Source organism: Pipra filicauda, unplaced genomic scaffold (assembly GCF_003945595.2).
Source record: "Pipra filicauda isolate LSUMZ 115617 unplaced genomic scaffold, ASM394559v2 scaffold172_size1731463_pilon, whole genome shotgun sequence".
NCBI classification, from domain to species: Eukaryota; Metazoa; Chordata; class Aves; order Passeriformes; family Pipridae; genus Pipra; species Pipra filicauda.
Window position 1 is genome coordinate 759,156 of NW_024104240.1, and position 14,402 is coordinate 773,557.

A 14,402-nucleotide genomic window follows, 5' to 3' on the forward strand; every position below is an offset into this window, starting at 1 on the left:
TCCCTTGTTCTGGGATACTGAAGCTTGTGGCCACATTATGTATGAGGAGGTGCTGGTACATACATTGTCTGTTGAAGACACAGTTGAAGTGTTCCAGACATTGGGATAGTTTGCCCGTGCACTGTGTGTGTGGCAGCGGGGTGTTTGCCAGGAGCCTGCACTCCATGGTTAACCTTGCACTTCCATGGTTAAGTGACTTGGCAGTGGATTTTTCTCTGATTTATTGTTGCATCTGTGTATTTCAGGACCTTCTTGACCGTGTGGAAGCTTTCCAACAGCAAAGCCAAAAACTCCTTTCTGAGGAGATGCCCAGTGCTGCGGAGCTGCAGGAGCTGCTGGACGTCAGCTTTGACTTTGACGTCGACCTGCCCCAGCTGGCCGAGCTGCGGACGCGCCTGGAGCAGGCCCGCTGGCTCGAGGATGTGCACTTGGCTTCCTCAGACCAGAACTCCCTCACTCTGGACGACATGAGGCGTCTCATAGACTCGGGGGTGGGACTCGCGCCCTACCCGGCGGTGGAGAAGGCAATGGCGAAGCTGCAGGAGCTCCTCACTGTGTCCGAGCACTGGGATGACAAAGCCAGGAACCTGATAAAGGCCAGGTAGAGCTAAATCTCAGTGTTGCATTTTGGAATTCCATGAGCTGTTCCAGATGGAAGTGCCATGACTCCTGAAGAGGCTCCCCTTTGTTCATCCAGTTCACAGCAGGAAGGCAAAACTTGTTCCAGCCAGAAGGGACAGGGCTGGAGAAGGAGAGTGAGGCATGGAGTCATTTTTGGTTGCAGGGCTGGAGAAGGAGAGTGAGGCATGGAGTCATTTTTGGTTGCCTTGCCGTGTTTGTGGTGCTCCACCATCATTATGCAAATTCTCCTTTTACCACAAGAAAGAGGTTTAAGATGCTTCTTCCTTCTTTTTCACCTTCTTCTCCCACCCAGTGTCAGGCTGGAGGATGCGAGTCCAGATGGAGCTTAGATATGTACCACCAATGGGTAAAATTTATAGTCCATGTAGGACTATTTCTAACTAACAAGGAGGAGACTTTTCCATATTAGTTGGTGCAGGGGAGAAGGAAATAGGCCAAATACATCCTTACTAAGAAAAATTTTCTTGCTTGTTGTTTTGACCTCCTGATTTCTAAAGAAAAATGGGGGTGCTGCAAACTTGTGTGCTGGGTTTTTCCCTTCAAGATTCTCGACTTTCCCTTTTTCCTTTCCCCTTTTTCCTTTCCCCTTTTTCCTTTCCCCTTTTTCCTTTCCCCTTTTTCCTTTCCCCTTTTTCCTTTTCCTCTCCTTTCTCCTTTCTCCTTTCTCCTTTCTCCTTTCTCCTTTCTCCTTTCTCCTTTCTCCTTTCTCCTTTCTCCTTTCTCCTTTCTCCTTTCTCCTTTCTCCTTTCCTTTCTCCTTTCTCCTTCTCCTTTCTCCGTTTCCCCTTTCCTCCTTTCCTTTCCCCTTTCCTTCCTTTCCTCCCCTTTCTCCTTGCTCCTCTCCTTTCTCCTTTCTCCTTTCTCCTTTCTCCTTTCTCCTTTCTCCTTTCTCCTTTCTCCTTTCTCCTTTCTCCTTTCTCCTTTCTCCTTTCTCCTTTCTCCTTTCTCCTTTCTCCTTTCTCCTTTCTCCTTTCTCCTTTCTCCTTTCTCCTTTCTCCTTTCTCCTTCTCTTCTTTCTTTTTTTCCAGTTTTGCCCCAGCCTCATACTTACAAAAGCATGGGAGTATCTCCTACCCACTACTAACCACAGTGTTTTAAAATAACTTAATAGAGCACAGAGCTGACTAAACTTGGGTTTAACCTCCAATGTTGAACTGTGTTGTGTTTGTACCTTTCTAAAACCACGAAATCAAACTGGGAAGTAGAGAAAAGCCAAATTTCAGCAGTTTAACCCTCTAAAGCAGAATCTTTCAGCTGCTGCTGGTTGGGGTTTTGGTGAGTGTTTGAGGATCCAGGGTTCTGTCATTGAAAAGTTAATGAAAGGTGAATCTTCCTTGAGTGAGAATGTTTCTAGTAGGAGCCTGGAGTGAGCCAACATTTCTAAAGCTCCCCTGCATTCCCGATGCCCAGGCTGTGCTGGGTGCAGCCCAGGGCTGGACACAACACCATTATTTGGCGTGACCCTCTGATTTTAATGGCCCTGGTGAGTAGAAGAGCCCCCTCTGTAATGCAGCATCTCACATCTGAGCTGTTGTGCTCCCCAGACCCCGCCAGTCCCTGAGCAGCCTGGCAGCAGCAGTGAAGGAACTGGAGGAGATCCCAGCCTACCTCCCCAACGGAGCGGCGCTGAAGGACGCAGTGCAGAAGGCCAAGGACTGGATACAGGAGGTGGAGGCTCTGCAGGTACATGAACTGTGCTCGTGGCTGCTGGGCAGGGGCAGTGACCCTGCCCAGGTCAGCAGAGCCACCCTCTGCACCCTGGCTGTGCTTTGGGGCTCCAGACCCCGGGTGTGCTCTGTGTTTCCCTTGTCTGTGCTGTCTGTTCCCTCAGCCATGGTGCAGTTACACTCACTGCCCTGATTTTTGCTTGGTTCTGCACTTGATCTGTGCTCCTTCACCTTTGCAGCTAACTGCAGTCAAATCTGTAAAGGAGCTGTTAGCAAAAATCTCAAGTTAAAAAGATGCTGTATTATGGAACTTTACCTTAAGGTCAGTTTTGCTCAGTAACAATTCCCTGCTAATCACACTTTTGTACCACACTGAGGTACAGTCTGGTGATACAGAAGTGGTTCCTGGCTCAGCCTTGCGAGTGCTTGGGTCAGAGGTCAGTTGAGACTGTCCAGATCAGGCCAGGGTGGCACTGGGATAGCCCAGATTTCACATTTTAATATAAGTTGCCAAATATTTTTTTATATTTTTATTTGTCCTCATGTTTTTTCCATAAAGTGAACTCTGATCTGACATAAAAGTATTTTCAAGCCTCTTTAGCCTAAACTGAGCTTCCTATAAAAACTTCTTTTGAGCTTTTATTTAAAAAGTAATTGTCCTGGGCTTAAATATTTTGAAGGAATAAAGTTCATGTTATACTAACTTTTGTTTGAGGGCTTTCTTGAAAGGTCTTAAGCGAATTATTCTTGGCATTTGAAAATTTCTTGGTCTGGACACTGAAATTTTGCCTCCTGAATATGGAAAAATGTGTCTGTCTGTGCCAAGAATTTTTGCTTCAGTTCTGTGAGGGTTTTAGTAAATGCCTGTGGTCGCTGTGAGGTACGTTCTTGGTATCAGGAGGTTGGTAGCTGGGATGTTGCTGCTAGAGGTGTTGGGATTGCTCTGGGGGAGTAGTTTTCCAGTCCCACATCCCTGCCCATTCCAGAAATTACCTCTGGAATTAAATCTTGGTGCCACTTCACTTCTGGGTGTGTTGTACCTGCATGGCCCGAGGCGTGGGCTGCCAGGGGAACGGCCAGAGCTCCCTCCCAAATGGCACACGGGATACTGGAGATGGTTCTTGGCCTGGCATGGACCGGGTTGGACTTGCTTCTGGTGCTGTTGCTCCCTACAGTTACCTGACAGGAGGCTGGAGCCAGGTGGGGGTCGGGCTCTTCTCCCAGGTAACAGTTACAGGACAAGAGGAAATGGCCTCAAGTTGCACCAGGGGAGGTTCAGGTTGGATATTTGGAAAATTTCTTCCCTGCAAGGGTGGTCAAGCCCTGGCACAGGCTGCCCAGGGTTAGTGGAGTCACAGAGAGATTTAAAAAGTGTGTGGACGTGACACCTGGTTAGTGGTGGCCTTGGAAGTGCTGAGTTAATGGCTGGACTTGATAATCTTGGAGGTCCTTTCCAACATTAATGATTGTGATTCTATGATTTCAGAATATTTCCATTTTCTGCTGTGAATGCAGAGCGTGAGATTGTGAGGTTGCTTATATTGCTGGCAGTCTCTGGGGTTTTTTTGGGGTTTTTTTTGTCATTTGGGAAGTGTGTTCTTCCTTCCACCCCCCAGTGTGGTGTTAGTTTTGTTTGTGTAGTCTGACTCGCACACAAGCAGCACAAATGTTGGATTAACAGCTGTGGAGGTGACTGAGGTGTTTGAGCAGTAAATTCATTTTTACGAGCTCTGCCTTCAGTTCACTGAGTGGCTGCTGGGACTCAGGGCAGTTCTCTGTCCTGTGTACATGGAGGATTTCCTAATTTACAACCCTGCAGGTTGGGGGACGTGTGCCCGTGCTGGACACGCTGGCGGAGCTTGTCACGAGAGGTCGCTCCATCCCAGTGCACCTGGATTACCTGCCGAGGCTGGAGGCCCTGGTGTCCGAAGTGCAGGCATGGAAGGAATGTGCAGCCAACACATTCCTGTGCGAGAACTCTCCGTATTCCCTTCTGGAGGTAAGAGATCCCAGCTCTGGAGATCAGCCCTGACAGTCACAGCACAGGTACACAGAGCTACAGTGTGACCTCAGGAAGGAGCAGGAAATATTAAGTATATTTGCAGAATTGCTTTAGGAGTATATGAATTATTTTAATATCATTTTCATTAGCAACCAATACTTTTAATGATAGTTTTAAATTTTTGATATGCTTAAGATTTAGGTATGCTTTCTCTGTTCTTCTTAATCAGTAGCTAACAAGAGCAGGCAGTGCCAGTGTCTGACATCTTCCATATTAGTATGGGAATATTGACAGATCTGTGGCTCTGGATTTACTCCAGTGCATCAGGCCAAGCTGCAGGTGTGCAGTTCATACCTGCTCCATCCTCCTCAGGCTCGGTGTCAGGCTGTAGCTGCATTCTCTGCCCCTCTGCATTTGGAGGGGGTGGTGTCACACCTGCAGTCCTTGAGCAATCCACACTCTGCCCTACACCGAGCCCCTCTGACTCCCCCAGTCCTCCTCTCCCATCAGGACAGATGGGAATGCAGGACAGTCCCTGGAATCTGGTTTTTTCCAGGGTTTGCAGTTTCAATCCCATGAAGGCTGTTTAGTGTCTCGGGTGTCTCTGTGTACCAGCAGTTTGGGTGAAATGCAGGGTGTTTGGGTCTGGCCATTTGGGTGAAATGCAGGGTGTTTGGGTCTGGCCATTTTATAAAACTGAAGTTTCAACCTTCCAGCTGTCCCCACCTTCCAGGTAACCTCATCCTAGTCCCTCAGATCTTGGATGGAATAAGTGCAGGAACTTCAGTTCTCACCAGTCTCCTGTGGCTGCGTTAGGGCAGGGCGGAGCATTAGGAACACTGGAGTTGTGACACTGCTGCTCTGTCCCTCAGGTGTTGTGTCCCTGGTGTGACATCGGAATGCTCAGTCTGAAGAGGAAGCAGAAGAAGCTGAAGGAGCCAGTGCCGAGTGGCAAGAAGAAAAGCACTAAGCTGGAAACGCTGAGTGACCTGGAGCGGGCGCTCTCTGAGAGCAAGGACACGGCGTCCGCGGTACGTGGCCCAGATATTTCCAAAATGGAGCTTCCTCTGAGCTCCTTGAATCCTTGTTTCTGTTTGTCCCCCGTGCAGAAGTGTGGCTTTCACCCTATTCCTCCTCCTGTGCTGCTCTGCAGGACTTTTGGGACTGCACTTTTCTGTGCTTGCTTTAGACTTGCCAAAATTGCTTTCAGTGGAAACGACGTGTGTTGCTTTGTGCATGAAGCAGCCTCACAGTTTGCCAGGCAGTGCCTGTAGCCGAGCAAAGCACAGGAAAACAAAAAATAGAGACCCGTTTTCCCCCACCATATCTAAACCTTATTAAAGATGGGTTTGCCCAGGTCTGATCCTTTCAAAGAACACCATAACCCAGCACCATTTATAATTAAAATAAACACTCTGAATAATTAAAGGAAAACCTCATGTATTATGGAGTCACTAAAACACTACTCTGGGTGGAGCAGACTCAGTCTGCTGGTGGGAAAGGGCATCCTCCCAGCTGACCTATTGCAGAGCCTCCCCTGTGGTCAGGTAATGAAGTCCTGTGGGTAACAAGCAGTGGGTTCAATGGATGGAGTTTGAATGTAACTGTCCCTTTAATGTCCATTTAAGTTTTGACCCATGGCAATTACTTAAAACCTGTACATGCATTGGTTTTGGCCTCCCTTGACTGAAGGGCAGAGTTAGAGCCAGCACTAACTGGGACAGGCTGGGTCCCCAGTCCCACCTGTCCCTCTGCCACTCCATCACCTCTTGTTAAGGAGATCCAGGGCACTCACACGGGCTGCACCTAGGAAAGTGCAGTCATTCAGGGTGGCAGGGTTTCTTCTGACACACAAAGGGAACCAGAACCTTCCCACAGTGAGTTTTGGGCACTCCTGGCCTGGCTCAGCACCTGTGTGCATGTCACAATGTGCTGTGCCCTAGTCACACATCTGTCCAGGATGGACACAGCTCTCTCATTTTTCCAGGGCTGACTTTAGTCCAGGCATCACACTTGAAAGCCATGATGTGGGAAATAACCATTTTGTATGTATTGATAAACCCTCCTGTTATAAGTTGTGACCCATAATAAAATGCATAGAATTAATTAGTTGCAGCTGCTATGAACAGCCTTTATGGAACTGAAATATATAAATAATAATATAATGGCCAGTCTTCGCGAGCGAAGATTTGGGAAAGGTCATTAACCCTTCCAGCCTGCGCAGTGGATTTTTAGGTGAGACACAGCGTGCGCTGAACTGAGCCCACCCTTTAGTCCTGAGGTTCATCTGCCGGGGCCGAGCAAAGCTTGGACAGTGGCAGTGAGGTCCCCAGGATGTAGGTTTGTTTAGAGTGACCTTCTCTTAGGTGGATTGCCTACCAAGGCTGACGAGCTCCACCTGCCCAGGGGGCCGGGAATCGAACCCGGGTCGCAGAGGTGAGAGTCAGGCACTCTACTGTCTTTATAGTAACTAATGCTAAAGATTCTTGAAAAAAGGATCATGAGAAGGTGTAGAGAGGGCAAACAGCACACTCAGGGTACACCTGGACTTTGCTTGCTCTTCACAACCCCCATAGCAAGTCCATAGGTCAGGGCATGGCCCTGAGCAGTGGGCAGTGTGTGCAGAGCAGGGGCTTGGAGGTGCATTTGTGTTTGTGAAACCTGCCCAGGCACCTTTTATGATTATGCAGAGTCTGACTAATGTTCACAGAGAAGTACCCGCAATCCAAACCTGCACTTCTTCAGGATTTGAGCTGCTTTAAGGCAGGCTATGTTTTTTTTAGTACAAAACACAAAGGATTGGAACAGAGAGGGGGTTAGGAGCTGTATTATTACAAAGGAATAAGCTTTGTATCTCTGGGCCTTATGAGAAAATGGAAGGGAACTGAAGTCACACCACTGCACATCCCCACTGCTGTCCCTCCATCCCCATCACTGCTCCTCCACCTCCACTAGTGCTGCAGTTCAGAGGTTGAGAGCTCTGGAGGCGTTGCAGGGGTGTGAGGAGTGTTGTAACGGTCCGGGACAGTCGCTGGCGTGTCTGAAGAGTGATGGAGCAGAGGGCACCCTGTTTGTAATGAGCAGTGTTCCTTTGGGGATGACCTTTGGATCCCTTTCAGATGGCCACGCTTGGAGAAGCCCGGCTGAGGGAGATGGAAGCGCTACGTGCCCTGCGAGCAGCGAACGAGGTGAAGGTGCTGTCGAGTGAGGAGGACGCCGAGCTGAAAGTGTGTCTGTGCCAGAAGGAGCCGGCTGCCCCCATGATCCAGTGCGAGCTCTGCAGAGGGTTCTTCCACACCGGCTGTGTTTCGGTGCCCAGCGTCTTGCAGGGACCCCGGGTGTGGCTGTGTCCACACTGCCGCCGATCCGAAAAGCCGCCTCTAGAGAAGATCTTGCCGCTGTTGGCCTCCCTGCAGCGCATCCGCGTCAGGCTGCCTGAGGGGGACGCCCTGCGGTACATGATCGAGAGAACTGTGAACTGGCAGCACAGAGCACAACAAATGTTATATTCAGGGAATCTCAAACGCATCCAGGACAAAGTTGGCTCAGGATTACTGTACAGCCGGTGGCAGCCCTCGGCGGGCCAGCTGCCGGAGACAAACAAGGTGAGACTGGGCTGGGCTTCCTGGTGCTGGGAGGTGAGGTCAGCAAGGACAGGCTGTGACACTGTTCTGGGTTTGGGTTCAGTGCAGCTCCCTGCAGATCCCGCTGAGGCAGAGGGTTCGTGTCCCGCTTCACAGCTGTAGGGAGCTGGGTCCTGCTGTGCCCGTTAGCCAGGATGTGTGTGTGTTCCAGCAGCAGCTTCGTGTCCCCTTCTGCTGACGTCCAGGAACAATTCCTCCCAAAGAGCCTGTTCCCCCCTCTCCTCCTCCCGCTTCTACGCTCTGCTGCGACACACAGAGCTGCTGGAGCTGTTGTTTCTGGAGTGCTTATTATTCATTATTCAATTAGTCTTTATATTCTGTTCTTACAAGTATTTAAAGAGAGTTTTAAGTGTCGAGAATTACTAACAGAGGCACAAACTGTCCTGTGTGTTACCAGCTTGGCTCTCAGAAAAGATTGTTTTTAACAAAGTGTCTTCATCCCTTACTGCTCCTCTTCCTTCTCACTTCCACTAGCCCTCTCCCAAGCTGAATATTCTGCTTGTATTGCTGAGTTGAGCCACAGTAGCTGTTTCAGATGGAGTCATGAGGGAATTTGTCTTCCTCCAGTAAAGATCTTTCAGCAAGAAGCACAGGGAAAGAGGGAAAGGGGTTAAACAGCTCTCCTGGGATAACAAATGCAGAAAAAAATCATAAATAAAAGCTCCATGCAGTATAAAGAACATGAAACACCTCAAAATGGAATGCACTCTGTTGCTTTTACTTTTTGATTGAAATACCTTAGTCCAGCCCAGTTACAGTTAGGCTGGTTTTGTGTTTTCATGTTCAGTTACATTAAAGGACAAAACATACCACATATGCCTGAGGGAGTGTTACAGCTGCTTCTCAGTCACCCAGCAGTACCAGTGGCTTGTGGTGACCAAATTTTTCAAGCAAACAAGCCTAGATTTAAAAATTAAAACTATCTTTAGACAGCTGAGAGAATTTTTCAGGTCATTTAGGTCTGAAAGTATCTTTTTACTAGATCAACTATTGTAGCTGAAAAGGATAGGCCTGGAATTTGGGCATGTAAGTTGATGTTTGGGCTTGAAATGGAAACAGAGTTTAGTTCTATGAGCACACTGGTATTAGCTCAGCATGGAACCATGAGGTTCCTCCCACCTGAGAGCAGTGTAACCGTTTTTGAGGGGTGTGGATCTCAAGTCATTTAACCTCCCAAATCAGGGTATCTCCGGCAGAGCTAGTGGAGGTCCTTGTGACTGCATTTCCCAAATCGGAGGTCCCTGGGAAGCTCAGTAGAAGAGCATCTGACCCTGTGCATCAGCCTGGGTCCCTCTCTCTGCCTGAGCCAGGGACCCTTCTGGAGCCAGTGGTGCTGTGGCAGGACAGGGGAGGCCTCCAGAGCCACCTCGGCACAGGTGTGAGCTGAAATTTCAGTTTTGATGGATTTGAGGTGGGCTTCTGGAGAATCCAGTATCTCAGCATGGCTGGCTGTCCTGCTCCAATTCTGTTTTCCCTGTCATCTGGGCTAATCCAACCCTCACTTCCCCAAGAGAAAGCTCTTCACAGTAACCACTGGACTTGGGCTGCTTTGGCACTAGCCAAAGTGAGGAATGTGGAGCTTGAAAAATTCATTAGAAGGCAGCTGTGGGAATTGAAGAGACCCAGATTCTGCAAGGGGCCCAGGCACTTGGGTTGGTGAGGGAGAGGGTGTTGTGGAAGGCAGCTGGTGAGATGGCTCTGGCAGTGCCAGTGCAGCACTGGCCCTGGCTCTGGGAGCGCAGGGTTTGCTGTTGCCATGTCCATGCACAGGCAGAGCAGGGCTGATACCTGGTGTCTGGTCCCATCAGGACATGGAGATACAAGATTTCAGTAAGAGAAACAAGTGTTGGTTCTGTCACAGTTATTCCAAACTTCAAACCACACATTTAGTGAAACGATGTGCATTTTGTTTTCTAGGTGTCCCAGACAATTGGAGCAATGTCATTCTCCATGCCTCATGACTGGGATAACAGAACCATCTATTTGCATTCTCCATTCTCTACAGGACAGCACTGCATCCCACTTCATGGTTTGTAATCTTCACTTTGATTTGGGGGTTTTTTCCCACCTTTCTTTTTCTTTGTGTTTGGTGGAGGGGGCAGCATGTCCTGGTCACCAGGAAATGGCTGAGCAGGCAGCACATCTGATGGTTCCTCCATCCCCTCACAACTCAGGAGCTCAATGTCCAGCTCTGGCAGAGGGGTGCATTGCTCAAGGATACAGATTTCCCACATGTAATGAAAAGATGTGGCACAATGGGGCAAGAGGTATGAGGAGAGCTGGTCCCTTCTCACATGAACAGCTCACCACGGGCTGTGGCCCCAGCCAAGCTGCAGGAGGGAGAAAGGAGGGGACAGACCACTGGACATGTAGGAGGTGGATGGGGACAGCAGGGAGATGGTGCAGGAGGCCATGGGGTACTTGATCCACAGGACATGAGTCCGTGTAAGCTTTGCTGCAGCGCAACTGTCACAGAGTCAGAGATTGGAGCTCCCTCAGCCGCTGTGGGGCTGCTGTGCCAGGGTCACTCAGTGCAGGCTCTGCACTCTCCCCACCTCAGACCGTGTGGGTTGGACTAAAACAGACAGGCATCATTTGATGACTGTAAAAGAAGTTATTAATAATTTCTTGCTTCCTGATGCATAATGCTCAAGGGACACAAGTCTTACCTTCAAGCTTTTGAGTCAGTGCAGCTCAGTGTTACGCAAGACATTTCAGTGCAGTGTCACAGTTCACATCAAATAAGGCAGTTCTTGTGTCACCAGGTTTATTTTTCAGGCCATGTTTGAGTTGTACTGTATTAAAAAGCTGTTATTTACACTATCATTTTGACCTCCCCAGCTGGAACTGGAGCTGGCAGCAGCAGTGAGTGGTGACTGTAGAGCAGAACTCAGTTGCCAGGCTCATGCTCTCAGCCCTCCTTCCTCTCCTGTCTTGGCTTCGCTTATGGATCTCAGGCAGTTTGTTCAGTAGTGAGGGGATCATCACACTCTTGTAGCTCCAGAAGCAGGAGAAGTTGCCAGGAACGATGGCCATGGCTTATCCTTGAACCAGCAGGAAATGGGAGCATGGCAGGGTGCTGAGCCACAGTGCGGGAACTTCTGTGCAAGCTTTTATCTTTCCTTTTAACCCTGCTCTTAAAAAGGAGCAGTCAAGGGGGAACAGATAAGAGCTGATTCATACAGTTTCAGATTTAAAGCCTCTCACCGTCTTTTAATATGCTACCAGAGAATTTTCATTATCTGTGCAGTTCTCATCAGTGCTGGCACTGAAGAATCCCTGTTCTCTCTGTCTTTCACACCAGTCATTAGCACCGAGCTGGATGAGCTGATGATGGAGGCCCAGCTGCTGCAGGTTTCTTTGCCCGAAATCCAGGAGCTGTACCAGACCCTGTTCACAAAGCAGAGCCCTGCTCTGCAGCCGGAGCAGAGATCACCAGGGGCACCCACAAACGAAAAGGCAAGTGTCCAACAGCAGCACTGGGCTGGGTCACTATGGGGCAGGGGCTCTGCCTCAGCCCGTGAGCTTTACAGGGGTTTGTGGCTGCACTTCCATGAAAATACATTTTCCTTGTTCAAAAGGAATCAAGAAGTTGATAACAAATTGGTTACAAATTATTGAATATAATTTGTGGCCTGATATATTTTTGAAATTTGGATCTATTTTTTATGGTCACTCTCTGTTCTTTAAATACATCTGTCCTGATTTCATAGAATTGTAGAATCCTAGACTAGTTTGGGTTGGAAGGGACCTTAAAGCTCATCTCATTCCACCTCCTGCCCTGGGCAGGGACACCTTCCACTAGACCAGATTGCTCCAAGCCCCATCCTGGCCTTGAACACTTGACTCTTGTCCTGTGTGGAGGTTTTCCAGGGGAGCTGCTGTGGAAGTTGTCGGCTCAGAGGCAGGAAATGAGAGTAGTTTTCTCTCTAAGTTCTGTCCCTGGGACCTGACCCTGCCCTTGGCTCCTCTCAGGCTGCTGAAAAGGCAGCACTGTCAAATACTGCACTTAAGCCTATTCCAAAAATCAGGTATGGAATAAAAGGACAATGGGTGTTAGTTGCATACTTAGAACCTTGCCAAACTGTCTTTCCAATAGAATGAGTGTTGCCGAGGCAAGAAGGATGGGATGAGTTACATGGAGAGAAAACTGAAGCGGCGCTTTGAGAGAGAGACCTTCTGCGGTGAGAAGAGAGCGAGAGTAAAAAAGATGAGAACACCTAAAAAGAAGAAACTGAAACTGAGTCACTCAAAGGATCTGTGCAGTAACAAACTGGAGAGAGAGCGGGAGCGGCTCCTGGAGCTGCAGCGTTCCAGCGAGAGTCACTTGGTCCCCTCAGACATGTCGTTCTCCGAGCAGGAGGACTCTGAGGACGAGGATGCCATCTGCCCAGCCCTGAACTGCCTCCAGCCCGAGGGAGAGGAGGTCAGTACAGGCAGACCCACAGTGGTGTTCCAAGTGCTGGGATCTGGGACAAGGAGCTGCCCGGGAACCGTTTGACGGCAGAAGCGCTGTTGTTCATGAGGGTCACCCAGGGCCAGTCTCTGTGAGACTGATCCCACCTGCCCCTGCTCCTGTGGCCGGGTTTGGTAGGACTGATCCCACGTCCCCTGGAGCAGCTGTGCCACGTCAGAACATCTGCACGGAATGGGAAGGGGGAGGTGGGGCTGTGCAAACACCATGTCCATCTCTGCTCTTGGGATACAGGTGTGGGTGGGGGCAGTGCTTTGGGCTCTGCACAGGTCCTTCCAGGCTGGGCATGAAGGAGAGGGACAGCCCCAGGTGTCTGGGAGGGCCATGGAGAAGTTGAGTCCGTGGTAGTTGGGCAAGCAAGAGGGGGGATAAGCGGGAGTGTGCCCTGCCCACATCTCCAGAGAGCAATGAGCAAGTGAATGCCCAGCACCAGGCAGCTGCAGAACAGGACATTGCTCACTCGTTTACGTAGACCAGGAGCCCCAGAATGACCCACAGATGCTGGGGGGGTGTTGCCTGGTCCTGCTCTGAACCCCATGTCTGTTCTTCACCAGGTCGATTGGGTCCAGTGCGATGGCAGCTGCAACCAGTGGTTCCACCAGGTATGTGTGGGCATCTCGCCCGAAATGGCCGAGAAGGAGGATTATATCTGCACCAGCTGCACGGGGAAGGACTCACAGTACCGGAAGTAAAACTCCCATAAACCATTCAGGACTTGAGTAAAGAAGGTTCTCCCAGTTTTCCAGTTAAGCCACAGGGGCTGGTTTAAAAACCAGATTGCAAATGGTGCTACTTCTATCCTTATGGGATCATTTTCCAGAACTCAAAACAATTTTTGACACTTTTGTATTTTCCCTTGATCTGTTTGTGGTTGTTGAGGTTTGAGATGCTGACTGTTTGCAGGGGTTTCCACCGATTTGGAAGGCATTTGACACATGCACCTTTTACTGTACAGCATTCAGTTACCTCTCTGGGATTTACCGGCGTATTTAATTCAGCTTGGTTTGGGTGCAAAAAAAAAACAACAAAAAAACAAACAAAAAAAAAACCCTGCACCATGAATTTTCCAATAATCCTCTTTTGAGGAAATCCCTGTTTACTCTGTTAACTCTTTGGAGACTTTAGTTTTTTTCCACTTTGTTTTTCGTAGACTAGGTTTATTTATCTGAGCAATAACTTCTATGTCTGGTTTCAGTGACTGGAATGACAATTGAACAGCGTGTTGCTTCTAGCATTGGTTGGTGTACAGACAGCAAATGTTAGATCCTAGTGTCACTGAGGGCCCTGTGATGTAGAAGACAGGAAAAAAAAATCTGTAAAGTAATTGCCACAGCTGTATTTTGGCTTTCTCCTTTTTTGGGTAGCTTGTATCAAATGTTGCAGTTTATATTGTGGAATAAACCCCTGGTTATGTTATAAAATTAAATGTTGGTGTTTTTAGAGAGTTTGAAATGCAGTTTTATTTTCCTCTGGATCCACACTGATTGCATCAATGGGTTCTCTTAGCCAACAGATTCATCTTCCAAAACAGCCATGCAGACGCCGTGGTGTTTCCTGACCTCCCTCCTCTGTTCAGATTTGGAAGGAGAAGGCAGGTCAAAACGTTGTTCACACCAAAAAGAAAAAAAAAACTCAAGTTTTTTACAAAGCTTTTCCAAGGCTGAAATTATTTGCAGGTTGATTGAACAAAGGATTTGAAAGTACAGTTTGGGACTTGGCAGGGGTGGGAATGGGGGTTTCATGCAGGAGGCAAAGGTGTGGGGCAGCTCCTCCTGCCAGCCCTGCCCAGCTGAGTCGAAGGAGAGACCTTCTCCCACAGCCCAGACTGGTGGCCACAGAGCCTGGGCTGGTGGCCACACTGACCTTCCCTGTGGCCCTTGGTGAGCTGGCTCCGCACAGCCCAGGCTGTGGCTCCCTTCAGCTGCTTCTGCCTGCATGTACCCTAAAAAACCGAGGAATAAGGACATTTCTGGA

At 49.0% G+C, this 14,402-nt stretch overlaps 1 protein-coding gene across 1 annotated transcript in view; it reads left to right on the plus strand.

Moving 5' to 3' along the window:
• KDM5B (lysine demethylase 5B) overlaps nt 1-13,872 on the plus strand; it is a 54,800-nt gene extending 40,928 nt beyond the window's left edge. Inside the window, exons 19-27 of the mRNA XM_027728837.2 lie at nt 246-601; nt 2,186-2,324; nt 4,128-4,307; nt 5,183-5,341; nt 7,430-7,915; nt 9,872-9,983; nt 11,259-11,413; nt 12,054-12,380; nt 12,983-13,872. Coding sequence (XP_027584638.1) covers nt 246-601; nt 2,186-2,324; nt 4,128-4,307; nt 5,183-5,341; nt 7,430-7,915; nt 9,872-9,983; nt 11,259-11,413; nt 12,054-12,380; nt 12,983-13,120 — 2,052 coding nt within the window. The 3' untranslated portion in view covers nt 13,121-13,872. The remainder of the gene's footprint in view (nt 1-245; nt 602-2,185; nt 2,325-4,127; nt 4,308-5,182; nt 5,342-7,429; nt 7,916-9,871; nt 9,984-11,258; nt 11,414-12,053; nt 12,381-12,982) is intronic.
• Nucleotides 13,873-14,402: the final 530 nt, after the last annotated feature.